The 27,731-nt window shown below is 41.4% G+C and overlaps 2 protein-coding genes across 9 annotated transcripts in view; one reads left to right on the top strand and one right to left on the bottom strand.

Annotated features, from left to right (window-relative positions):
• Positions 1-2,463, bottom strand: part of MARF1 (meiosis regulator and mRNA stability factor 1) — a 41,127-nt gene extending 38,664 nt beyond the window's left edge. For all 6 annotated transcript variants that reach the window (XM_075179762.1, XM_075179766.1, XM_075179767.1 and 3 more), the window contains exon 1: positions 2,327-2,463. The gene's annotated coding sequence lies outside the window, so the exon portion shown is untranslated. The remainder of the gene's footprint in view (positions 1-2,326) is intronic.
• Positions 2,464-2,604: 141 nt separating this feature from the next.
• On the top strand, positions 2,605-27,731 carry NDE1 (nudE neurodevelopment protein 1). Of its 3 annotated transcripts, none has more exons than XM_075179771.1 (9): positions 2,605-2,769; positions 6,672-6,795; positions 7,644-7,797; positions 10,544-10,692; positions 19,344-19,480; positions 20,163-20,324; positions 21,379-21,470; positions 24,169-24,317; positions 27,231-27,731. In XM_075179771.1, exons 2-9 carry the CDS (start codon positions 6,710-6,712, stop codon positions 27,322-27,324), a joined length of 1,023 nt encoding a protein of 340 aa, XP_075035872.1. In that variant the 5' UTR covers positions 2,605-2,769; positions 6,672-6,709; the 3' UTR covers positions 27,325-27,731. The 3 variants fall into 3 exon arrangements, with proteins under 3 accessions (XP_075035872.1, XP_075035871.1, XP_075035870.1); XM_075179770.1 differs by lacking the exon at positions 2,605-2,769 and adding an exon at positions 2,864-3,118; XM_075179769.1 differs by lacking the exon at positions 2,605-2,769 and adding an exon at positions 5,249-5,280.

Genomic DNA, 27,731 nt, shown 5'->3' with positions numbered 1-27,731 from the left:
GCAGAAAATTGACTGTGGAAACCACAGAGCTCTCCCTTTCTATAAAATTGGCACTAGGAAACCAGAGAAGTAACATCATTGACATCTTGTAAATGACGAATTCACTGGCCAGTTCAGTTATTTATCTTTACCAAATGGGGGAAAAATTGGTACAACTGTACAAAACAAATGTTTTTAAGGCCAATTAAAAACAGATTGGAATTTGTACTACAGGACACAAAATCCAGTTTGCTGATGACAACACAGAATAGTTCCCAAACTATTTGACCCTGTGGTTTAAGAAAAGCAAATAAAACACCACTCCAAGGAGATACCGTATTGGTGGCTAGACAACTCACGGTATTGGGAGGTAGTACAACTGCAAGAACGAGGTTACCATTGGGTAATACACCTTCCTATGCTTTACTGCAAATTGAATATGTAGGTGATGCTGGCTATAACAGTGTTGGCTAACCTGTGACACTCCAGGTGTTGTGAAACTACAAGTCCCAGCATACCCTTCCAGCAATAAGCTGCTATATCTTGGCAAAGCATGCTGGGACTTGTAGTTTCCCCAACACCTGGAATGTCACGTTAGCCAACACTGGGCTATATCATTAAAGTTACTGATTAAAGAAATTAACAGTCAAAACCTTTTAAGTACATCTGTATCCATTAAAAGTAAGCTTAGCTATGCCATCTACACATGTGCAATTAAAGGAAATATAAAATGAAGAGGTACTTGGTCACTTTGTACCAAATAAATATCTTACAATATTAATGTTCACTGATCACCCTTAAAAGAGACAGAATTAAAAATTGTGCAGGCTGGGAATGGAACTATTGCCCATTGGTGAAGTGGCTATCCATTAATATCAAAGCACAAATTAGGCATATGGAGAAAAGTTAGCCTTTGAATCCATGGGATTCTAGATAAAACAATACAATACATACAAAGGTATTGCCTTTGAAAACATCCTGTTTTACTGTCCAAAGGGAAATGAAATTGGGCTGCTCAGAGCAAGAATCGTTCATATGGAATCATAATATCCCAGAGCACATACAGGGTATGAATAAAATAAATGTGGGAGCAGAAGTGGGTTTGAAAGGAAAAGAAATCAAAGTACAAGCAAACATATCACTAAATGACAAACTCAACACCTTACTGCAAGGTGGGCACATGTTTTAACACACTTTATGGATGAAAGGAGTTGTGCATGCACATATGAAAACATTTAAACCAGAAAGTGATGATTGTTTTGATTTACAGACAAACACTATAAATAACAGGTTGTGATGACTACTACTGTATGAAAGTCATAGGCATCTGGAATAGGGGGAGAGGAGACAGCAGTTCATAAGCCCAGGTAGCCCTAGCTGGCAGGGACGTGGGAATCCCAGGTAGCCCTAGCTGGCAGGGACGTGGGAATCCCAGGTAGCCCCAGCAGGCAGGGACGTGGGAATCCCAGGTAGCCCCAGCAGGCAGGGACGTGGGAATCCCAGGTAGCCCCAGCAGGCAGGGACGTGGGAATCCCAGGTAGCCCCAGCAGGCAGGGACGTGGGAATCCCAGGTAGCCCCAGCAGGCAGGGACGTGGGAATCCCAGGTAGCCCTAGCTGGCAGGGACGTGGGAATCCCAGGTAGCCCTAGCTGGCAGGGACGTGGGAATCCCAGGTAGCCCCAGCAGGCAGGGACGTGGGAATCCCAGGTAGCCCCAGCAGGCAGGGACGTGGGAATCCCAGGTAGCCCTAGCTGGCAGGGACGTGGGAATCCCAGGTAGCCCCAGCAGGCAGGGACGTGGGAATCCCAGGTAGCCCTAGCTGGCAGGGACGTGGGAATCCCAGGTAGCCCTAGCTGGCAGGGACGTGGGAATCCCAGGTAGCCCCAGCAGGCAGGGACGTGGGAATCCCAGGTAGCCCTAGCTGGCAGGGACGTGGGAATCCCAGGTAGCCCTAGCTGGCAGGGACGTGGGAATCCCAGGTAGCCCTAGCTGGCAGGGACGTGGGAATCCCAGGTAGCCCTAGCTGGCAGGGACAGATATAAAGTAGACCAGCGGCTGAGTTACAGGAAAAATCTCCGAATAGAGAGACACAGACAAGGTCACAACTTAGTACTGCAGGCTTCCCTTTGACACATGAACATCGCGCAGACAGGCACCTGGGTACTATATACCATGAGAGCACTGTGAGAACAGCCCCAGCCAACCAATCATACTAAGCTCAGTGCAGAGAATAACAAACCCCACTATATACCACATTGTGCTTCACCTCTCTCCATAGGCTCCACAATGTTGTCTATACCCGCCCTGGGCACAGCCCTCCTCACCCACAGAGGCCGCCCCGACTCACCTGGCCCCCTTCACTTCCACAGCCTCCACTCACATCTCCCTCCTTTGTGTCGGCCGCTCGCACACTTCCGCTTTGCGGTTTCGTTTACTGCTTTCTTCTTTTACGCAGCACGCCCCGATGACGTCACATTCCGCCCCACTCCACCTTGGAGCAACGCCCCATTACTGAAGAAACAATGGGGGGGGGGGAAGCTCCTCCTGTGGACCGACTACCGCTCCAACTCCCGCCCTGGAGTACGCCGCCAGTAATTCGATGTAGCTCCGTATATGTAGAGCTCAGGCACACTTGTGGAGTTATAATTCCACCATAGCTGGAGAGCCACAGGTTGCCTAACGGAGCGTCCTGTCACGTGATACAAACAAAGCCATTTTGACTGTTGGCATGTCTTTACACAGTGCTTGTCATTAGAGCCTAGACTAGGATAAAACAATCACTCTTAGGCGGTAAGCGCTACTTTGTAAATATTCCACTTATAGGGGCTTGATGCCTGCAATGTATATTACTAGGGACAGTGATACTGCGAAGTATTATTCAAACGCGTTCCAAGAGTAAACTATATTTTTAATTGTTACTGGTTTCAATAAAGTTGTTACAAAAAAACCAAAAACATTTGTGGTACCGCCCCACGGCATAGCGGGTTGGACGGTGACTGTGACATCTTTGTGCAGCATTAGCCAATAGGGGTACAGGAAAGTTTGAGTTTGATTCTGGGCTTTCGTGAGTGAGGTGTGTGCGGCCGCGGGCTCTGGGCGGGTTTCATTTTGGTTGCCCGGGAGGTCGGCGGAGAGAGAGGTAACAGCAGAATAGCTTCATTACTGAGTCATGGCACTTGTGTGATGGTCCCATTATCCGGTCTTCCTGTATAGTGTCATCACTGAGTGTAACATCTTGTATGACTGGCAGTGGTAACATTATAAGGCCTGCTCCTTGCTGTAATTATACACCCTGAGTATATATGATGAATGCTGTTGTTACTATAACTACACAGTGTAGTGGTATTACTGTAATTATACACCCTGAGTATATATGGTGCATGTTGTTGTCACTGTAACTATACAGTGTAGTGCTGTTACTGTAAATATACACCCTGATTATATATGATGCAGTGGATGTATACTATTGTTACTATAACTATACAGTATAGTGTTATTACTGTAGTTATGCACACTGAGTACTTTTGTTGCAGTACATACATGCTATTGTTACTATGACAGTTCAAATTAGTATTATGATGGAAATTCATTACTGTGACTGTTATGTTCTCGTTATAATTATACAGCATAGTTATATTACTGTAGTTGTACACACTGAGTACTTATGCAGTATATGCATACAATTGGTACCATAACTATTCATATAAGTGCGATTCTCTAACAACATTATTACTGTGACTGTTATGCTATTGTCACTATGCAGCATAGTACTATTACTGTACCTACATGTTATCAGTTGCTTCTATAACTGTACTAATGCACTATATGCAAGATACTGTTACTATATGTTTAACACTTATTGCTATTACTGGGTCTATACTATGTGCATAGTCCTATAATTATACAGCTTATTACTATTAAAGTACCTATATATTATAAGTTGACTATACTAATGTAACAGTGCACTATATAGAAAGCACTGTTACTATATTTTTACCATTTATTACTATTACTGGACCTATACTCCATGCATGGTTCTATTACTATAAAATTTGATACTATTACTGTAATTATACATTATGGGCATAGTACTTTAACTTTACAGCTTAGTACTATTACTGAGCCTATGAATTATGTGCTGACTATATTAATTTAACTACATGCAAAGTACTGTTACTAAACTTTTGCCATTTATTACTACTGGAACTACTCCATGCTATACTCAGTGCTATAGTGCTCAGTACTATTATAAGTATGGCATACCTATAACTATTCTACACGTATAGTTTAGTTCTATGCTATAATTACTGTATGTATTTGTTCAGTACTGTTATAGTTCAATACTCTGCATTTTACTATTATAACTTGGTACTACTACTATACCCATACATTGCATGTTACTGTTGTGACACCTAGCTGAGCAGGTCAATACTATTGATCTCTACACTATGTGCATGCTAGTGTAACAGTAACTAACTATGAAGCTTAATACTATTATTGTAACTCACTGGTCCTTTTTTACGAAGAGATCTCAATGCGCAATGCAAAACTCCTTTGCTTTGTTTTTATTGCAAGTGTGCTTAGGTGTGCAGAGAAGGAGAAATATGCGCTCCAAAAATTGCAAGTCTGCTTTCAATAATCTTGCTTCACTACTCTGTAAAACTAGGCACATAGTGCCGCTAATTCATACTTTGCAAGGAATGTTTTCCACCCAGCTCCTTCCCTTGGTCTGTGCAAACTTCTGCTCCTCCAGAAATGATCCATAAGCCTATGTGCTTTGGTGGAAATTTGTTTCCATTTGTGTAAATAGATGGACATGCAGATTCACAGCTGATATAGTACTGCACAGCAGATGTGTTGCACTTTGTGAGTGACCTCCAGTATGTCAAACAGAATTATACAGCTTAGTAACTCTCTTCACTATGTGTATTCTACTCCTCCAATAACTGTACTGTGTGTTCTACTGTCACTACAACAATGACTTAGTGGTGTAACTATACTCTATAATAATTACTCTGTTACAATAATTATCTTTGCACTTGACTATTCTCTGTTTAGTACTGTTACTATAAATATATAGCTTAATGCTGCACTATCACCTAAAGTGGCAAACCATTTTCATTCAACACTTTAAAATTACTGCTGAAGCATGGTATAAGTGGAAGGACCAATTAGAAGCTGCAAAGTCCATGATTGTTGCTTCTGCTTGGGTCTCCCGTTCCTACACCTCCTTCTCAACGTCACACAGGCCCGGCTTTTTGCCAAGATCTTATACGGAAAGAAGATATTTAGCCCCAGGAGGTAATTGAGCTTTAATAGGCTACTATTACTGTTTCTATACTCTATGCATGGTACTGTTACTTTTCAGATCCCTACAATTAAGAAACAATTCTTCCTATTTTTTTTAATGAGCTTTTTAGACATTGGCAGATCAAAGTGCATAAACAACCGATGGATATAATACTGTAATTCTACACGATTTGCTTTGTACTGTGACTGTACAGCTTAGTGCTATTTCTAGAACAGTTTCTTGTTCTCACACACTTGAATAGAACTGGAATCATGTAAAATATTTTCTGTTTCATTTCTAAGTACCATAAGGTTTATATATCATTCATATTGCATATCCTTAACCTTTAGGAGTTTTCATCTATCACATGTTCAAGGGATTGTGCACTTTAATTTATTGGCTACAGTTACGTGTTAATCCATGTGTGAGATGAGAAGGAGGGGCTCTGGTATGATCCCATGGCCTATTAATGTCTTTATGTAATGCTTCTGTATAATATATTCCAGTCATGTTTTATATACATTAGTAAGGGGTAAATATGGATTTTTGCATTGTAAATATATTTATCTAGGAACGATCAAAGGGATTTTCTAGCTCTGTGACTTTTTAGAACTCTACCTAACAAATTTATAACAAAATGCAAAGTTAAATTTACCTGTGGTCATTTGGTCAGGACCCTGCAGGTCCCCCAAAGGTTCTGCACTTATCTGCTTCTGAGGTGGGCCTTTTCATGCAAATGTGAGGTTTTACCTGTCACTGAAGCACAGAGCAGATCCGTGCTGGACCTGTCAGCCTTTCAGGGGGCACCTGTGCAGTACCATGGGTACATTTAAATTTGTATTTTATTGCACCATAGTAAACTTGGCCCAAAAATGCAGTTTTGTGCATAGTTCTACTTTTAATTTCTTTGTTTTATACACCCCCATCTATGACTGTTTGTAAATACATTGTCTTATCTTTTTGGCTTCCTTCTGGTATTTAGACCTGTGTTTATATCGGATAAAGTTACTTTCCCTGAGATACCACACAGCCCCGCTATGTTCTCTGCATTGGATCCAGTTTTATACAGAGAGCAGGTCTGTTTTTTTTTTTTCCAGAGCAGCACAAATAGACAGCTGTACCTGACGATATAAAGACATGACTGAAAGCACAGAAGTAAGCCAGAGAAGAGGCGGTATTCAGCAAAATGCAAACCAACAAATGAAGTTATGACTGGATAAATGCCTTTAAATATCTGTGACCCATATAGTCTATCATTCGGACCTATCTGTCCCAAGTCACTTAATACTGTTAGAGTAACTGACACTGTGTACAGTACTAGTATTGTAACTATAGATACTTGTATTACATTGTTATGTGTATTCTCCTGTTTTTAAATTGGTTAACAACTTGATATTTACAGAATTCGTGGTATACCTTTGTGCTAATGGAATTGCCACTATGGATGATCTAGAACGAAACACCTTTGCTTCTGAGGAGGAAGAGATACTATATTGGAAAAGTCTGGCAATGAAATATAAGAAATGGTATGTTTCCTGATATTATGTTGTACCGTTCGCTGTATGGAGGGCTTGAAGACTGGTGTGACAGGGTGGGCATACTCTGCCACCTAGAGGGGGAGTGGTAGGTTTTACTGTTGGTTAACGGTTACTGCCCATTCCTACTGTTACTTGACCCCAGACAATGCTGCACTACCATGGTGCCCCCAGTTGTAGGAGCAGTCACTGCCACCACTAGGCTACTTCGCTGGATTCCTTCAGTGTGATGGAGCTCTTGCAGCACTTTGCTGGCTATTGTGGCTGTATCCTCCTGACCGCTTACTCTGGATCAGGACTTATGGGTGTTGGGCAGAGCATTGATTCAAGGTGCTTGATTCAACACAATATAATATGGTTGAGAGTATTATCTCTTATCTTTAGAAAAAAGACAAATAGAAAGGGGAAGGAGTATGTCTTGTTGGTTTGTTGTTTTTTTGTGGCACTCTGGGACATATAGTAATAAATCATATTAAATCTTTATTGTAAAATCATTAAAATATTTAGTTCTTGATTACTTGGACACCAGCGAAGTATTAAATATAACATCAAATCAATACAATTGTGCCCATGTGTAATTAAATTGCAGAAGAAGCTGAACTTCTTGTATAGACTAGGATTGTGTAATCATTTACTGCTTCACCTATGCAGACTTCCTGGTCTCATTGAATGCAGTTGATTATGGTGTGTTTTTCTAGAATCCGTTACATGCACACATAAGTTTGAGCTAATCCTTTAGGCTTCGTAGCGGTGGACATTATGTAAAAACATGTCCCGCTGCACCTGATGGAGAAGGGGGATTCAGGGTTGTGGAACCAACACTCTCTTTTCTTTACTAGTGCCAAGGAAGCCCAAGAAGAACTGAATGAGTTTCAGGAGGGCAGTCGGGAATATGAAGCTGAGCTGGAGACACAACTTCATCAGACTGAGAGCAGGAACAGAGATCTCCTCTTAGAAAATAACCGTTTACGCATGGATCTTGAGTCCATTAAGGTAATGGACAGCACTGTATAATAATTTTGATTTTAGAAGCTGTCTATTGTAGAAATGTGAAGTAGTACATTTATTTGCCAATACCATTGTACAGCTGATCAAAGTTTGTGATATCTGCAGCATATCGGAGTGCTTCTGGCACCAAAATGATCGCAGTGAGAATTGGATTAACATCAGTCATGTATTTATTTTTTTTGATCATGTTGGAAGGTGACTGCTGTCTGTCTTTGTGTGCGATCATTTTGCTCTTTCAGGCTTCAGTGATGTCGGGAGGTATCTGCTTGTTCAGCCCGTGCGCTAAACAGCAGGATCACCTACGGTTTGGGTACTGATCTTAGTGCTTGGGTCATGTGTGGGCAGCCTAAGAACCTAGTTGGGGATATTTGCTTATTAGTGAGGAATGTCATTGGCACACAATGGAGCTATTGGACATGAATGATATGATTGTGTTTGATTATGCCCCGTTTGTACACACTACACCCAGCTGGGTCCTACAGAAATAGTGTATGAATTAAAATGTACATAAACTTACTGTCTATGTTGGACTGTAATAAAGTATTTTTTTTACCTGTAATGCCATAATATTATTGTACACATTTAGTTAGAAAAAACTTTCCCTCTGCATCACCTCATGTGTCGCCCCTTGGAGATTACTCAACATTACTTGTGCTGAGCATACCCAGCTGCATTGGCAGCATAGGAAGCAGAGAGATTACAACTGGGCACATAGTTCTGATCTTCATATGGCTTTAATTTCTGTTACTGCTATCCAAAATTTATTTTATGTTTATAGAGAATCTCAATTGATATAATCTCTTACAAAGAAATGGTATTCTACGTATGTCATAAATAATAAAAAATATATATAAAATTTTCTGTACAACTAAATAGGTTTTGAAATGAAGTCATTTTCTGTGTCTTGATGTAATGCATGTATTGTGAAGCTTCAGATGTGTCTCTTCACAATAGAGCACTGTGAAACAGTGGTTCTATTGAGGGGGGTACCAGATGGCACGAAACAATAACATGGCATAGATTGCCTCTTGCCGCTCATTATAATCCTTGTTTCAGAGAAGTTAAAACCATTAGTCAGTTAAGTGTTCTTATCTAAAGCCCTTAACACTCAACATTAATTACATTAATTAGTTTAGCACACTGTCCCTAGCAGGGGTTTTAAAAATTGTATTTTTAAGTAAAATGTATTTTTTAATTAAAATAATTTGGTGTAGGCTAGTGGGTGCAGTTTGTCAAACAAAATTTGTATTTCTTGTGTCACATGCCATTACAAATGTTAGGTTTTTTTTTTTGACAGCATGGTCATTTGAAATATTCATTTGTGAAAACTTGTATTTTCTATCCTTTGGAAGCAGCCTTTGCTCTCCGCCCCCGGTGATAAGTGCTGATGTTCCGTTTCTAGAACTTCAGTAAAAGTGAGGTCACGAGCGACAAATCTGTCTCCTTCATGGGGTCACAGGTCTGCAGCGGAGGACGGACTGGAAGAGCTGCTTAATTGGAGCACATCCAGCTATTAGGGCTACAAAATAGTTTTATAAGTCAGGCCCATGATGGGTGTAGGTTACAAACATGATTAAATAACAACAAATTGAAAAATATCAATATACAAGAAGGGTTTGTTGTACCTACAATAATGGCTATATCTAAACCGCAGTGATAGAAATTCTTTTATGTCAAGTTTTATGTCCACTTTTTTTTTTTTTTTTTTTGTTACAGAGCTATTTTCATCAACATTTATTTATATAGCAACAGCAAATTCCTTAGCGCTTTATGATGACCGATGTATTGTACTTTTTGTCCTTGAATAGCTTTATGGTGGGGGATGAGTTGATCCAGATATGAAGAATGACCTTGTTTGTAACAATATATTTATCTTAAAATAATAATAATCTCCAAAATGTTTTAATATTTGGGTAATGGTGTTATTGGTACAATAATGTCCCTGGTTGCCAATGAACAGGCTACATACATCCTGCTGTTCAGCCCAGGTTGACAGGATCAAACACTTTCCTACTTGGCCCACATTAAATGGCCAAATTCAATAAGAACCACCTATTCTGCATTCTGATCATCTTCTGAATGCGTTGGCCAACATGCTCTATAATGATCCTTTCAGTTTGGATAGTTGTTGGGTACTGTGCTCATTGTGATACCACATAGATGTCAGGCCAGTTGGCTAATATCGCCATGTGTGGCTAACTTTGAACCCTCTAGCTTTATCCCCACAGAGTCACTGGCTGATGGTGAATTCATAGGCTACATTCTCCTATTAGTGCAGCCTGCAAAGTGTGATAGGTGGATTTTAATGTTCAGAATAATTTTTGCTTTAGTTTGGAGTCCACAGTCCTATCCCATCATTCAGATATCAAATAAAAGCTCCCATATTGTACAGCTCAACATTTGGAAATGTGATATCCCCATTAAATATGCCCTATTCCAGTATTACCTTATAGAATTGCACACAGTCCTTTTCCCTAACAAAGCTGATGAAGCTTTCAATAAATACAATGGTTTAGGAAGGGCAACAATAATTTATGACATTTGCCTTAGATAATGCTAGATAGATAATGACTACTTGAATTCTACTTTTAATGCCTTTTAATATAATGCTCCTTCTTTAGGTTTCATATTTTAGGTTCTGCTCCTGCTGGGAGAAACAGTTGTTGTTGTTGTTGTTGTGTTTTGTGTTTTTGTGTTTTTCAGTTTTTCTTTTTTCTCTCTGCCTAACTAGGAGAAGTATGAAGAGCAACATGCCGGCAGCTACGTACAGATCTCCACACTGGAAAGTGATCTCTCTCAAACCAAAGCAGTCCAAAACCAACTGCAGAAATATGTTCGAGAGCTGGAGCAAGCCAACGATGACTTGGAAAGGACCAAGAGGTCGGTGACTTTTTTTTTACTTTGGGTAGAAAATGAGATTACCATATGACATCTGAATCTTGACCTCCCATCATCTTCGTGAGTAGGATCAATCAGTCAACAGGAGAGCAGAAATCTGTACACTATGGCTGACAGTCTTAAAATCTCACATTAATACTATCAAATATTAAGGGCTAGATTTACTAAGCTGCGGATTTGAAAAAGTGGGGATGTTGCCTATAGCAACCAATCAGATTCTAGCTTTCATTTATTTAGTACCTTCTACAAAATGATAGCTAGAATCTGATTGGTTGCTATAGGCAACATCCCCACTTTTTCAAACCCGCAGCTTAGTAAATCTAGCCCTAAGAGTCTATCAAATGAAAGCACTTACAGACAATAACAGAAATAATTAACACATTATATGAATTTTCTTATGGTCATGAGTATATTAATGCTAGGTTATTATTTCTCCCCTTTCCCTGGGGCACTTATTTGAAGAGTTATTGGCACCACAGTTTTGAACACAATAGATACTTATACTTTGTGAAGAATATTTCTTTGCTACTGGAAGTAGGCAGGACCTTAACCAACATTTATTTATATAGCGCCAGAAATTTCCATAGCGCTTTATAATTGGGTTCTTAAATAAAGGGACCTCTGACAGTGTTTCTGGCTTTGTCCAAATGCACATAAATAATCCACACTATTGCTTTTAGTTTGCACTGCAGATAAACTTTGTGTGTGGTTCAGCTGCTTCTTAGACTGGTCACAATATCTGTTCTTGTAGTAGTCACCAGCAAAATACAAAATCCACCCAGTGTTCATTTAGAGAAACTGCAGATGCAAGTGACTTGTCTTCTAACTCTTGTGAGTACACACAGATTGGAGTGTTGCCATACAAAATCAGCATAGGATTTGTGCCTGTGCTATTAACATCTGCTTTAGTTGTCTACACTTAATTCACTTCCCAAGGATTAATATTAAGTCTTTAAACATCTCCGAGAAGGACCTGAGTGTGTTTTAAGATGAGCTCTGTAAGTGAATGTTTCTTTGAAATCCAACCATTTAAACAAAACTGTGGTAAATGGAATTTGTCTACCGCCCCTAAGGCTTTTTCTCTTTCATCCAGTCTGGGGGACACTGCTTACCAAGGGTTGTGGAGGGGAGCACGGGAGTTAGCACCTAGCTAGTTAAGTTTAGCACTGCTGACAGACCCCTCCTCTCTACAATCCCCCTGCCCCTTCCTGTTCAGTTTTTTTTTAGGTGCCTATGGAGTTGGGCAGTGTTTTAGTACTGTTAGTAATTTTTTCATTTAACTTCTGTTTTAATTTGTTTTATTTAATTTCTTTTTTATATAGGAAATCCTAACTTTTGGTGGCAGACCTGGGAGTGTGTTCTACTATAGAGAACACACTCCCAGAACAGCAGCGCAGGCACTGCTCTGTCAGATGAGAGCCAGAGGCTCTCACTGACAGAGTACAGAGAGTGCCTGAATACAGAGTGACAGACCGTCTCTCCGGACCACTGTCACTCTTGGGGCCTCCCTGATAACCGGCGATGCCACTGCGGGCATGGAGTGCCGGTTATCGGGAGAAACACAATGCCGGTGGCCATCTTGGATTCCGCAGAGGAGAAACAGAAGGGGGCCATACCAAGATCCCCCCCTCATACATAGGAGGGGGCATCGGGGTGAAAATCCGCTGCAGAGACCTCAATTGAGGTCTCCACTACTCTGCCGTACACCACCCGTTTTTTTTCATAAGGAAAATCACAGAGAGACAGCATTATCAGGGGGGGGGGGGGGGGGAGCTAAGACACAGAGCTCCCCTGCTCTCATGTAAAAATTGGACTAGCCCAGCCTTCTGGCGCCAAAGAGAAGCCCATGAAAGGACACAGATCAGAGGGAGCAGGCACCAGGACACTGCTGTTGGACTTCTCCCCTGTTTGGCCCGTGGGCTAAGTATCTGATTTATTTAAACGCATATTACTGTATTTGCTGACTGCAAAGTGAGGCTAGTAGGGGTTATATTGTAGTTCTCCTACTTGCCAATATATTATTTTGTTGTTTAACAATTACAAGTACAACTTTTATGTCCGATTAGTTGACTACTTGTTTTTTTCCACTGTTCTCTCAATCTGTCTCTCTCAGCTAAATTATCTATTTAAGGCTGTGTGTTTGGTGTGCCTTCCTTTATAAACAATGACAGATAAACCCTATCAGTTGGAGTACCACAAGGCTCAGTGCTAGGTCCTCTGCTGTTCTCTATCTATACCGCTTCTCTTGGAAATCTAATAAGTTCCTTTGGCTTTCAGTATCATCTCTATGCGGATGATACCCAAATCTATCCTCTCCTGATCTCTCGACATCTGTGTTGTCCCGTGTAACTGACTGTCTTTCTGCCATATCATCTTGGATGTCCTCTCGTCAACTCAAACTTAATCTTTCTAAAACAGAGTTAATAATATTCCCACCCGCCAACAAGAGCATACCTGACATTTCTATCTCTGTTGATAACATGACCATAAATCTCACCCCACAAGCTCGCTGCCTAGGTGTAATCCTTGATTCACGCCTATCCTTTGTTCCCCACATTGACTCTATATCATGTTACATACATCTAAAGAACATTTCCAGAATCCGCACATATCTCACACAAGACACTGCTAAAACCTTAATTCATGCACTAATCATCTCCCGCATTGACTATTGCAATTCCCTCCTTACTGGTCTTCCCAAAAACAGACTCAAACCCCTAAAATCTATTTTGCATGCTGCGGCAAGACTGATTTTCCTTGCAAATAGCTATTCCTCTGTTGAATCACTCTGTATGTCTCTACACTGGCTGCCTGTCTTCTACCGAATCCAATATTAAATACTTTTACTAACCTACAAGGCCATCAACAAAGCTGCACCAACATACATCTCCTCTCTTGTCTCAAAATATTTCCCAACTCTGCAACTCCGTTCTGCAAAAGATCTGTGTCTCTCATCCACCCTCATTACATCCTCCCATTCCCGGTTACAGGACTTTTTTCGGGCTGCACCCACTCTATGGAACTCTCTCCCACGCACAATAAGACTCTCCTCTGGTCTACAAAATTTCAAGCGTTCTCTGAAAACCTACCTATTCAGACAAGCTTATAATATTCCTCAACCACCCTCTTAACCTCACTACCTTTAGCCTGTTACACAATTTCACACAAGACAACTACCCCCTGACCAACATTGTTGTGTGACAGGATCATTTAGCTTATGAGTCACCTTACCTTTGCAGTCTGGCTGAGCCAAGATGCAAAATGTATACTTAACCTCATGTGTCAATCTCCCATTGTCCCATAGATTGTAAGCTTGCAAGCAGGGCCTTCTCACTTCTTTGTATGTTTTACCCAGCTTGTTTATTAGTTTATTATGTTTGTCCCCAATTGTAAAGCGCTACGGAATATGTTGGCGCTATATAAATAAATGATGATGATGAAGATGATAAAGGAAAGGGCCCTATGGCAAAGTATTTTACATGTTCAAAATGTAATGTAAAATTACCATGTGGGCAGAAAGACCCGTTGGCGCTCTGCTCTGTCTGCGAAGCAGGGGTACCCCCCTGCGCTAACCCATCATATAGCCCCACTGACGGAGGAACTGGCCTGGGTGGCCTCCCTGACACAGTCAGTTTCCTCTTTAACACAGATGATATCTCAATCTACTCAGTTGCTATCTAGTGTGGCAGCCTCGGCGGCTAATAATGCTAGTTCATTAGACCTCCCTGCTACCACAAGTTCTATTGGAACGTCTATACCAGGACCTTCCTCATTGCTTACGGACCAGGCCCCTGTTCCCACAGAACCGGCATGGTCCGCAGCATTTATAAAGGGTTTGGACAAACTAAACCAGTTACTTGAATCCCCAAACACCCCGCCTGCTAAAAGGAAGCGGATTAGATCTGCTAATCCCCTTATGGTCCTTTCAGACTCTGAGGGGTTTTCAGAGGAGGAGGGGGAAATAAATTCTGATCCTGACCAGGTTCAACCTTTGGAACAGGAAGAAAGCACTAAAAGCCAATTTATAAATGATTTGGTTTTAGCGGTGAGACAGGCGTTGGACCTCCCAGAACCGGAGGATCCTACTCCTAGAAACAGAAGTCTGTTTAAGAAGGCCAAGATGAAGTTTATCCGTTTTCCCCCTTCTGTAGAACTCTGAGATATTGCAGAGGGAGCCTGGAAACAGCCTGATAAAAGGTTCTCTGTTCCCAGGAGATTCTCTTCCCTGTATCCATTGCAGGAGGAAGATGTGGCTCGCTGGGAGAGTATTCCGAAGGTAGATATTCCAGTAGCCCGTTTGGCCAGACACACTTTACTACCGGTCCCAGGTTCGGCAACTCTGCAAGATGCCACTGATCGCAGAGTGGAATCACAGCTGAAATCTATATTTGTGGCAGTGGGTTCTTCCTTTAGGCCCACATTTGCTTCAGCTTGGGTTGCTAAAGCCATGGAAACATGGGCAGACCAACTGGCAGAGGCCTTACAGCACTCTGATTTACTTCCCCTGGCTTTACATTTGAAAGAGGCATCGGGGTACGTTTTATGAGACGGCCCAGAACTCAGCGTCTGTGTCCTCCTCTATTCAGGCTGCATCTATTTCAGCAAGAAGAACGTTATAGCTGAAAGCCTGGGAAGGAGATTCGGAATCAAAAAAGTCAGTTGAAACCATTCCTTTTTCAGCAGCAGGTTTGTTGGGCCCGGAATTAGATACTATGATCTCACAGGCAACAGGGGGCAAAAGCACTACCTTGCCGGTATTCTCTAGTAGGGGCCGGAACCCTCAGGTCAGCTCCTTTCGTCAGCCCTTTCGGGGGACCTCCTTGCCTAGAGGACAGTCCTTTAGAGGTAATCAACCAAAGGTTCCTCTGTCAGGGGAAGATCCTCGTTTGCAGCAAGGCGCCAGGCCTCCAAGACCCAGGAGAAGCCTGCGTCCTGACGACCACTCTATTCTGCAGGAGGGGGCGCCAAACGGGGGACATCTGTCTTTGTTTCAGGAACAGTGGGCAGCGTCCTCCCAAGACCCTTGGATTCGGGGCATTATATCAAGGGGGTACACGATAGACCTGCTGAGTCTGGTACCACATCGTTTCTTCATAACCCCGCTACCCCGAGATCCTACAAGAAGACAGGCAATACAGGCTTGTGTCGCCTCTCTTCTTTTGCAAAGATACATCTGCAGGGTCCCAGACGACCAGAAGGGACAGGGGTTTTATTCAAATCTGTTTCTGGTCAAGAAGCCGGACGGGTCTTTTTCGACCCATCTTAAACCTAAAGAACCTCAATGTGCACTTACGGGTTGACAGATTTCGGATGGAATCCCTGAGGTCGGTGATAAACGGTTTAGAGAAGGATCAGTTTATGGCGTCCATAGACATAAAAGACGCATACCTCCACGTTCCCATTCGGAGCGACAATCAGTCTCTCCTAAGATTCACAGTGGGGTCCTCCCACTATCGGTTTCGGGCTCTCCCCTTCGGCCTCTCCACAGCGCCGAGGGTTTTCACGAAGATCATGTCAGAGATGGCAGCGTGTCTTCATCTGCTAGGAGTTCAGGTCGTGCCTTATTTGGACGATCTGCTCATTAAATCCTCCTCAGAGAATTGCTTACGTCATCACTTATTCCTCACCTTGGCGGTTCTCGAGGGCCATGAATGGCTGATAAACTCAAAGAAATCCCAGATGGTTCCGTGTCAACGCATGGTTTTCCTAGGGCTCATCATGGACACCAGCCAGCAGAAGGTGTTCCTGCCTGCCGAGAAGATCGGTTCAATTCGAAGTATAACAACTCAGATCTTGTCTTCTCCCAGCCCCTCAATACACTTGTGCATGCGGCTGCTGGGAAAGATGGTGGCCTCCTTCAAGACCATCCCCTTCGGTCGAGTTCATTCTCGATGCTTTCAGTGGGATCTGTTGACGAAATGGTCAGGATCCCACCTACGCTTGGATCTCCAGAGGATCTCGCTGTCTCCAAGGGCGAGAGAATCGCTCCAGTGGTGGCTGATTCAAGATCACATGGTGGTGGGCAGGTCCTTTGCTCCATGGTCATGGATCATGGCCACAACAGATGCCAGCCTGAGAGGTTGGGGGGCGGTAGTCCTGCACCTCAGGCTCCAGGGGCTCTGGTCAGTTCAGGAATCGGCCCCATCAATCAACACTTTGGAGTTGAAGGCAATTCTTTTAGCTCTTCGGGGGGCCCAGACTCTCCTTCAGGGCCACCCAGTCAGAGTTCAGTCCGACAATGCCACGGCTGTGGCATATGTCAACAGACAGGGAGGAACCAGGAGTGCAGCTGCAATGCGTGTTGCAGCTCAGATATTCTTTTGGGCAGAACAGTACGTTCCAGGAATATCGGCTGTGTTCATTCCAGGAATAAAAAATTGGGAGGCTGATTACCTCAGTCGAAATGCGATGATGCCAGGGGGGGGGTCCCTCCACCCGGAAGTATTTCAGTCTCTAGTTCAGAGGTGGGGTCTTCCGGATGTAGATCTCATGGCCTCCAGATACAACAGGAAAGTTCACAGGTTTTGCGCAAGGGCAAGAGATCCCTTAGCAATAGTGGTGGACGTGATGTCCATGTCATGGGAATTCAGGTTGGGTTATCTGTTTCCTCAGATTCCCATGCTTCCCAGACTACTCAGACGAGTGAGGCAAGGCGGTCGGCCGGTGATTCTAATAGCTCCCTCGTGGCCGCGTCGTGTGTGTGGTACGCAGACATAATATCCATGGTGGTGGGACAAGGATATTGTCTTCCGGCACGAGACAATATCTTCTCCAAGGTCCCTTTCGTCACCAGAATTTACCTCAGCTCTGTTTAACAGCATGGCTGTTGAAGCCAGCCTCTGGAGAGCTAGGGGTTTTTCCCCCAGTGTAGTGAACACTATGCTGCGAGCTCGAAAACCGGTTTTGGCTCGCATCTGGCGAGCATATATTAGATGGTGCGAAAAAAGTCCTGTCACACATCTTCCTTTCGTCTCCCCCGCTTGTTGGCTTTTCTTCAGGATGGGCTGGAAGCAGGGCTCCGTTTAGGCTCATTAAGAGTTCAGGTTTCGGCGCTTTCAGTTTTTTCACCTGAAATTAGCGGACTTGCCAGACGTCAGGACCTTTCTTCAGGGAGTCTTACATATTCAGCCTCCTTACGTTCCGCCACAACACCATGGGATCTCAACCTGGTACTGGATATGCTTAAAGGGCCTCCCTTTGAGCCATTACCTAAGGCAGATTTTAGGTGTCTTACCTGGAAGGTTGTCTTTCTTTTGGCTATTGCATCTGCACGTAGGGTTTCTGAATTAGGAGCTCTGTCTTGCCGGGAACCATATCTGGTTTTCCACGAGGACAGAGCGGTTTTGAGACCCCTCCCTTCCTTCGTTCCTAAAGTAGTTTCGGCTTTTCATTTGAACCAGGAAATTGTAGTTCCGGTCTTTTCATTTACTTCCAATTCTGATTAACAGTCTATGGAAAAGTTAGATGTGGTTAGGGCTCTCCGCATTAATGTTAAAAGAACTTCTCAGATTAGAAGTACAGAGCTCGCGGCTGGAGTCCAGGAGTTACATTTGGGTTGTGTATAATGGGACTGAGAGGGGATATAGGAAAGGAATGCTTTGCACGAGTACGCAGCTGTCTTCATCTTTCTAAAGTGGGCCCAATTGTGGGGTGCAGAATTTTGGGAATAGTAGGGAGCAGATGTAGCATATGAAGGGGTACTTGAGAGAATAAGTTTTCTATTTTGGTCCATTGTTGCTCACGCCCCTAAGTCCAGTCCAGCATTCTGCTAAGCAATATTGCCTCATGATAACTCGATAAGAGGGGTAATTGAAGACTACCTCTGTCCTTGCGTCTATATAGTATATTGTGTCTGCACCTGGGTCTCCTGCTTCCCCAGACAAAGCCAAGTGTCATGTTCTGAAGATCTAACAACATTTTTAGGAATCCTGGGGTGACTAGCAGTACAAAGTGGATCCTGCGGAGAATATTCATTTTCACAATATTCACTCTCCCTAACCAGGACACACTCTTTAGTATGGAACCCTGACTTTTAACCATGGCTATTGCTAGAGGCGTTGAAAGCTTGGCCTAAGAAGGGGGACCCTTAGCAGTGGACAACTGGTATGTTCTGGTAGGATATGCCTCTTTACAGATACTCAGGAGAGGCTGGCTCTGGCCATGTCCAACTTTTTAGACGTTGCCTCACAATGCCACAAAAATTAACAAATACATGGGAACAAGACTTTGGGATGCTGAGGCTGTGTAATTTGAACGCCTCCCTTTCAATTGAAGAGTTGGGTTAGCCCCCTCGGGTTAACATATAATGCAGAGACCCAAGACAAACCTCTACACATCACCCTATACCACTATATTTAAATGCCCTCTACCTTGGACTAAGGAAGATGAAGGTCCCATTCTCAACACTAGTCCTGACCTGTCCTCATTTAGTTTATCCTGCCTGTATCCCTACATCCCTTCCCCCACCTTCTTCTGTTATACATGCCATACCCCTGTTGTAAAAATGTCATTTGCATTGTAGTTTTATTCTAGAAAGGACTTCCCTTAATGGTTCTTGTAATGTTTTTGTTTTGTTTGTGTTCTCTTTTTCCTCAATACCAAAAGATTAAACAAAAATCACCTGCTTTTAACAGATCTACCATCACATCATTGGAGGATTTTGAGTTGCGTTTAAATCAGGCAATTGAAAGAAATGCATTCCTTGAAAGTGAGCTGGATGAGAAGGAAAATAATCTTGAATGTATCCAGAGGTTGAAAGATGAAACTAGAGGTAAGATAATATCCTAGACACATATTTGCACTGTAAAATAGTTTTATTTTTCTTAGCCGACAGCATTACACATTTTTTTTTTCTTCTTCTTTTTTTTGTATAATGTACATTAGTAAGGCTTTAGAAAGCTATTAAATGAATTACAAGGGAGTTTCATCTAAGATAGATCATAGCATGCTGTAATTGTTACAAATCAGACAAACGTTTTGGTTAAATACATTGCTGCCAGAATTAAAATGTAAACTGTATTCTTTCATTAATGTATCAGGCATTATTAGAAGTATCAAATCTTAACGTTTCCAACTTTTAATAAAAAAAAATTGTATTTGTAATAAATGGATTCCAAATGTATCTTACGTTTTAAACTGTTTTGTTAATATAATTGTTCTGCCTAAACTCTTTTTTCGAGTGTATAATGTCTGTAGTGCAATGGCTTCTAACATTTGTGGTTTTGTGATACATCAGCAAACACATATACCATACGATCCATTTTATCCCTGTTATCCCTGGACACTCTGTGGCATATAAATGTAACACACTGGTTTGGAAACGTTATTCAGATCCCCCTATTACCTGAACCCAGGAATTTCTCTGCACTGGCACATGTTTAAGATGTTTTATATCCATATAACATGTAATTCTGCATTTCATGAATTGAAACTTGCATTTCTTTTATTTGTAGACTTAAGACAAGAGCTAGCAGTTCAGCATAAGCAGGAGATACTTAAACCTATTACAACTGACAGTCCAGAAGCTGAACGCATAGACACAGCTGTCCAAGCTTCCCTATCCTTACCATCAACACCCGTAGGTCACCAAGGATCAACAATGCATTTCAGAACAAGTAAGTAGACAGTTGTTGAATGACTTGAACCAGCATGACAGTGCTTGATGCTTCTTATGAAGGTAAATACAGTACATGTGGAAAGTATTGGTCTGTGGCAGTGGGGCACCAAAATATGAGTCTCACTTCCCACCTGATATCAGACAGATAGTGAACATAATCTTCTGCTTTTCACTTCAGAATGGCAGACTTGGTAAATGTGTTCTAATTACTTGTGGGGTCGGTGTTAATTCTCCTTGTTTGGAGGGTTGTGGACAATGAGAAGACGTCTCTAATATAGCTACTGGGCCATAACATTTCTCCTTCAAACAGTGGGACAGGCTTCAGGTATTTTCCATAGGGCCAGAGGGATAAGTGCTACTCCTTCCACTCATTGAGGAATTTGGACTGTAAACTTTCTTGCAGTACTTATACTAGTTTTAAACTAAAAGGAACAAGACAACTACCCTAAGGACTGGACCTTCTGAAGAGATGCCATCCCTTACATGCAAAAAAAAACTTGGCCATTTAATATTGGTGGCAGCTTTTCTGTCTATTTTTAACCATGTTCAACAGTAGCTTCTTATATTGAACTTTTAATGTTTGCCTCTTTAAGATTTCAGTAGAGTAGCTTTCACGATACAAAAAGGTTGAAGCTCTTCCTGTAAGCAAATTCAGGTCATTGTGTTCCGTAATTTGAGAAGTGCGCTCTTGGGGTATATTTACTAAACTGGGTTTGAATAAGTGGCGATGTTGCCTTTAGCAACTAATCAGATTCTAGCTGTCATTTATTTAGTGCATTCTACAAAATGCTAGAATCTGATTTGTTTCTATAGGCAATATCTCCACTTTTTCAAACCTGCAGTTTAGTAAATAAATCCCTTAGCCTTATGTTTCATAGGGTTACTGAAGCTGAAACATGAACGTCCTCCAACTGACACAGTGTCAATTGGAGGACAATCTCTACAATTTGCTCAAAAATATGCACCAACAGAACTGAAACAAATAGGTAGTTTCTGACTTCTAAATAATCTTAGCTGCTGCCTGCTCTGATAATTTGTGGGTTTTATTTTAGGTTTGGATGATGGGTATGGTGGCACACCATTAACACCATCGGCACGGATGTCGGCATTGAACATAGTAGGAGATCTTCTTAAAAAAGTCGGGGTAAGAATTGTTATTCATGATGAAAGTGATTTGCAATGAGATAGCCTCATACATGTCATGTGACATATTTGGTTTTGTTAAAATGTGCATAATAGACAAATTTAAAGCTCATATATGAACTGCAGAAATGTGGACCACACACTTTCTTCAAGTATGTGTATGTATTTGTCCACCTAGCACATTGGAAAGTGCACACCCATATCACGGTCCTTTGGACTGCCCCTGGTAAGTTAATCGGTGCCTAGCTTAACGGAGTCGCCTGAATCCTTTTCCCTGAATTCAGTGGGGGGCACTGGACACCATCCCTCTACGCTCTTTGTTGTTTCTTACTGTTATCCTTGTTAGAGTTATCATTGGAGAATGTTTGGGTTTTTTGGGTTGTTTTTTTTTTCCTATCCCTCCTGTTATGTTTTCTGGGGCTTTATTGGAAAAATATTTCGATCCCAAGCAGCCATTGGGTTATAGAGGGGGAGGAGCTTGAACTTTTTCGCAATAAATATCAAATGCCCAAGCACCTATCGCACTCTACACCCCAGCATTCCAGTGTCTCCCATTGGATTCAAAGAAAAGGATTTAACATGAGTACAAAAATCCCAATATATAATCAAATATTCAAGCACTCAACCTTAGTTAGGAGCTGTAGATTTGAAATAAAATCCTCAAATTCCCCATTTTTTTATTTAAAATAACTTTATACTGTAATGCATAAAAAAATAATAATTGTACAATATCATAAGTTATTTAAAAAGGAAGAAATCTAATCACACTCGCATAAAATGGTTGAAATGCATCCAGGATAGGTGGTTTAACCCGAATGACCAGAGTAAGTTGTACTCTGAATTGACGTTTTACATTGGCCATTCTAACTGTAGTGTTTATTTCAACTTCTGTTTTTCTCCTAAAATACTTCTGAATGTAGCTTCATGTATGGCTTAAATACATCCCCTCTATGGTCTGAGCACATAAGCTGTGAGCCCAGTGCACACTCTTCAGGCGGTCTGGCTCTTATCCCATGCACAAACTGACAGAAGTATTTGTACTGATTTAATGCACAGTATAGCAAATATTGTGAATACATTATTAGATCATAAGGAAAGCATTAATGTAAAATGTTGTAGCAAGAACATTAATGCAAAGGGTTAAGGTGATTATTATGTGGTCTGTCTTCTATTATGAACTTGTAAAAGAAAAGCAATAATGCATTTAGCAGCTGTGTTTATATGCAGACAAGGCCATTAGTAAGTAGTACATTCTCTGATATCAACATAGATACAAGCTGCTATGTTTCTGGAAATCTCACTTAATTTTCGTTCTGAGTATTCTTAGGACTGAAAACAAGATGTTCTAGCCAAGAGGCTCATGTCTGCAGATATGTAGGGTGCACGTGTAGTACACACAACACCCCCTCTCTTGCTACCAAACCCGCCTGAATTGTTTTTCCAAAACCTTTTACGATGTAGACATAGTGTAAATATCTAGAACTGTGCATAGAATATAAAGTACATCACAACCACTTCACTGAATGTTTGGTTTATACATTTTCCTTTCCCAAATTGTGATGGCTGGTCTCTGTTTACCTCATCACACAGCCCTGGTTATGCTGTTCTGAATAGTGTGGCTGATTTACTTTGTATCTGTTGTCATGGTGACCATTATGTTTTACAGTAATGTTTTGTATACACTATTTCTTATGGAAAGGGAGTTAATGAGGTCTGAATTATTGTCAGTGGTGCAGTGATTTTTGGTTACACTTTTTCACCCTGGAAGTTTTTGTGTAGTTGATTGGTGGGAGGTGACATAGTTGGGCTCACACTTCAGACTTCCCAAATTATCCTATTGTGGCTGTATGGTCTGTGTAGGCAGTAAGCACTGATTAGGGCCAGCTTACAGGCTCCCACTACTTCGGGTTGCAGAGCTTAAGGGGCCAATTTTTGTTTTTTGTAATGGTTATTGCTTTTCTTCACGCTTGTGTGCATTTTCCGAACACAGCGCACATATTTCAGATGGTGATAAGAACCTTCTTTGTTGTTGTTGCTATTATTTTTGTTGTTTTTAATTCTACATTTATTTGTTTTTCAACCTTTTGTAATTATTGTCACTGTGTATTTTAGAGATCAATTTTTGCAAGGAACGCGCCCCCCCCCCCCCCCCCCAGCCAGCCCTCTCCATACTTTATCTCATTTAAATATTCTTGACCTACAAAGTAAAACCTTTTTGCATGTCTGTGCTCTTTTTATTATTAATTAATAGAGCCAGGAACCAGTGCTGTTCCTGTAGTCAGAAACTAGCCAAAGGCAGCAACTGGCACAGTGCCACAGTAGGCATTTCCTCAGCTGATTTGTGGTTTTGCAGTTTCATACATGCGCTATATTGAGCGTGTTTGGCAATATGATGCCTACCCGATCTTAAATCCTTGATTACATACTAGCAGAGTGTATCTAACAGTGTATCTAACTCTTATTGCACTGCCTGCATGTTTAGGGGGCCTAGCAAATACAGGCCTCTGTGTTACAAGAGTTGGAAATCACTGGTGGAAATAGCAAGGTAGTTCCCAATGTAATCCTGCTGAAATTAACACTATTTTATGTGTTTGCATTAGAATATTAAGACACTAGAAGAGCCAGACTAAAAACCTATCCTTAATTCTATTGTATTGGGAATTTCTGATAAAAAATGTTGACTGATTATCTTTTCCCAGGCACTGGAGTCCAAGCTAGCATCTTGCAGAAACTTTGTATATGAACAGTCCCCCAATAGACTGGTGTCTCCCTTGTCGGCTCGTATGAACAAGACGAGAGAAAGCATTGAAAACCGGCTTAGTATGCCTATGTCACCAGGGGAAAAAGGGTAAGCCATTTACAATATTTAAAGGATGTTTATAGTGAAATATTTTTTATTTCTTTTTATGCTTTTATGTTAGCTTTGGTGCCTTTTTTACCTTTTCTTTTAAATAATGGCCCGTCCCTAAAATGATCTACGATGTGTGTATGGTCCCAAAACAAGCCCTATGCCTGATAATTATCTGATCATTAACTAGACCATTATATGACATGTTGGTAAATGACCTCTATTTGACCAGTGTGTCTGGTTAGCTTCCAACTTTGCAAATCCATCTCAATGAAACCAGAAGAGATCCAATTGCTCAGCCTGAGCCCTGAATGGCTGTACCTCTCTCAATTCTGCCACTTGCGTGTGTGGCCACATTGACTCTGATCTTGCTTCTTGGCACTTGGCCAAACCAGCATGATCATGCACCATGTCTATGTACACTACTAGTATGTAGTATAGTATTCTTGTCAAGCCCCTGGCAAATCACTGCTTTTGGTATATTTATTTTGTATCTGCCACCACTGGTTGTATAAATAGATTTATTATAGTGGATACCATTTATTATAATAAGCTCAAATTTTTCCTCGCCTAATCGGATAGTTGTGTACTTACTACTTAGTTTTATTGGATAATCCCAGGAAAACACCAAATTTATTTCAGCTACCAGTAATTCTCCTCAAGTGGTAACTTGTCCTAATTGGTTTGAGTTTTCGTATAGAAACACTTAATACAAGTGGATGGAGCAGGGGGTTAATTTCTAATGTGCGTTTTGAATGGTACAAACTCATGATTGGTTGTCAACCCTGTGTGACTCGTTTGAAAATTGAGACTGGGCACTTAGACAGAGGCTTCATCTAAATCATCTGACAATCCCCTCACAGCATACCTAGAGTTAGTCCATTTTAACAACATTCTCTATTTCTGCATAGTGTTCCTGCTAGTATGGCTACCTTTCATGCCCCACAGCATCATTCACCAAGGCAACCCATTTGTGGAAACTCTGTTCTGGCTATAACAACTTTGGCTAAAACAATTAGATTAATTATATATAAAGATGAAGATTTGTGTGATCCAGTGAGATTCCAAAGATATATGCTTGGGGTACAATAGAGAGATATCAATACCTGTTCTCCGTATGCCTTCTACCACCGCAGCACAAATTTATTGCATGCCAGGACACTCCCATAGTAGGTGCCAGAAGAAAGCTGAATCCAGCCCACATTTAGGGCAGCTAGAATTATTCTGCCTCACCATTAAGCCTTAAATGGGGTATATTAAGATTTATAACTTTATTTGTCGATACCTTTACACTACCCATCATGAAGCCCCATTCCTCGTCACTAAATGGGCCAATGTCAGATTCTCACTTGACTTTGAGTACTCAAGTTATCAGGATTGAAATGAGGGAGGATATAACCATGTAGGATGGGTATCAAGATTTTTTGGAGGGAAACGCACACTCTGCAAAAAAGTACCTTGATCGGACCATGACTAAATGTGATGGAAAGGCCATCAAACTGGGTTGCAAGGATATGTCTAAACCGTAGATAACTGTAAAAAAAAGTTTTTGACATTGCAAATTCCCCCCCTTAGCAGATTTCAAGTAGCAATTAATATATCACTGTCTAAGATTACTCCGAACGTATGCCACATGCTATTCTTCCCCAGCTTATGCACCTCCCCCAAGGCTACAGTTACCCCAAACGAGTGAATCATGGTCGACACCCTCTCCATCCAATGCTTTATGTATTCGTTCCATATCGGTACTGCTTGCCAAAGAAGCGGCACTGTCTTTCTGGAAACCCTTGTACACAATAAAGTTTGAAGAGGAGAATGAAAAGACGCCTGTTTACGCCAAATTCTGTCCCTACCATCTGCTCCCACATAGGAAGAAACGCAATGTATTCCCTGAGGAGTCCCCAAACCAATTATCATAAATGCATAGCATCATCATCATCATTTATTTATATAGCGCCGCTAATTCCGCAGCGCTGTACAGAGAACTCGCTCACATCAGTCCCTGCCCCATTGGAGCTTAGTCTAAATTCCCTATTATAGACACACACTCACACAGACAGACAAAGAGGGAGATAGACAGACAGGGAGACAGACCGAGACTAGGGTCAAATTTTTAATAGCAGCCAATTAACCTAGCAGTATGTTTTTGGAGTGTGGGAGTAAACCGGAGCACCCGGAGGAAACCCATGCAAACACAGGGAGAACATACAAACTCCACACAGATAAGGCTATGGTCGGGAATCGAACTCATGACCCCAGTGCTGTGAGGCAATTAGCTAGGTAATTCACGCTCCGATTGGGCAGAGCCAAGCCACCTGCAGCTCTAGATCTGTAAAGCATAGTCCCTGTAATCAATGCATGCTTATAACACCAGACCAGAGATGAGATGCTTGTTGGTCTTCAGGGAAATTCACACAGCAAGATATATGGGAGCATGTTGTAGTGAGTATATAAATTTTGGGTCGAATCATCATCTTTACTAAAGTTACACTACCAGACATAAATAGGGGTCGTTTCTTCCATGTTTTGTATTTTAGTTTTGTTACTAACTGGGTCTTTGTTAAGAGAAACAGTCTTGCATGTTATTTGATGTCCATATTCTCAAATATTTGAATTTAAGTATCCACTTAAGTGAGAAATAGGAATCCAGAAGCCATGTAACCTCTTACCTTACTGGAAATCACATTGATATATATTAAAATTTTTGTTGACAAAATGTCAGTCTCCAGTCGGGATGATAGGTACACTATTTAAATTAGCTTGCTGAAAGTGGTCATTTTCTATTCTCACATTTTTGGAGGGGGGGGTTTGTTTTGTTTCTTTAATTTTTTGTAACAAAAAAATTATTTCGTTTAATTCCCCCCCCCCCCCCCCTCTCCATTTTCTAATCTTTCACTTACTATTTGTTTCCAGGTTAATGAAGCGACTGGAGTTTGGATCAATGTCCCAAAATATACCTGTACAGGGGATGCACTCACCTCAAGGCGTAGTCAAAATGATACTGTAGGACATTTACTACTATAAACTTTAACTTATTGATTTTAGCAGCCTTTTAATCAGGACAAGGAAGAACATGAACATTGCACAAGTATGGACCTCACTACTCAATAATCCACAATTTTAAGGGACCAATAATAGTAGTCATGCACTGTAGTTGTCTCAAAGTGTTTCCAATCACGTTGTGGTGTTTTTAGAAGTGATCTGTCATTGCAAGATGGAGGTAAAGTATGTGACGCCCAATAAGTAGGATATATATGTGCATATAAATTATGGGAATCTCAAGGTATTGTGCACAAATTTCACATTTTTAGAATCGTGGGCAATTAAAAGGGAAGTGTTACTTCACCAAATATATTATTATGTACATGTTTAATTGCAAACTGTAAAAACAAAATAAACTCAAAATAAACCCAA

The sequence above is a fragment of the Mixophyes fleayi genome, chromosome 7, assembly GCF_038048845.1.
Source record: "Mixophyes fleayi isolate aMixFle1 chromosome 7, aMixFle1.hap1, whole genome shotgun sequence".
Taxonomy (NCBI): domain Eukaryota; kingdom Metazoa; phylum Chordata; class Amphibia; order Anura; family Limnodynastidae; genus Mixophyes; species Mixophyes fleayi.
The sequence above is the reverse complement of the archived record's forward strand: the minus strand, read 5'-3'. Positions and strand labels throughout refer to the sequence as shown.

Excerpts from the sequence above, each read along its gene's own strand:
- NDE1 (XM_075179771.1), top strand. The coding sequence starts at position 6,710 with ATGGATGATCTAGAACGAAACACCTTTGCTTCTGAGGAGGAAGAGATA. Across the intron at positions 6,796-7,643 it reads GCAATGAAATATAAGAAATG|TGCCAAGGAAGCCCAAGAAG; the intron begins GTATGTTTCCTG and ends TTTCTTTACTAG. Across the intron at positions 24,318-27,230 it reads ATGTCACCAGGGGAAAAAGG|GTTAATGAAGCGACTGGAGT; the intron begins GTAAGCCATTTA and ends ATTTGTTTCCAG.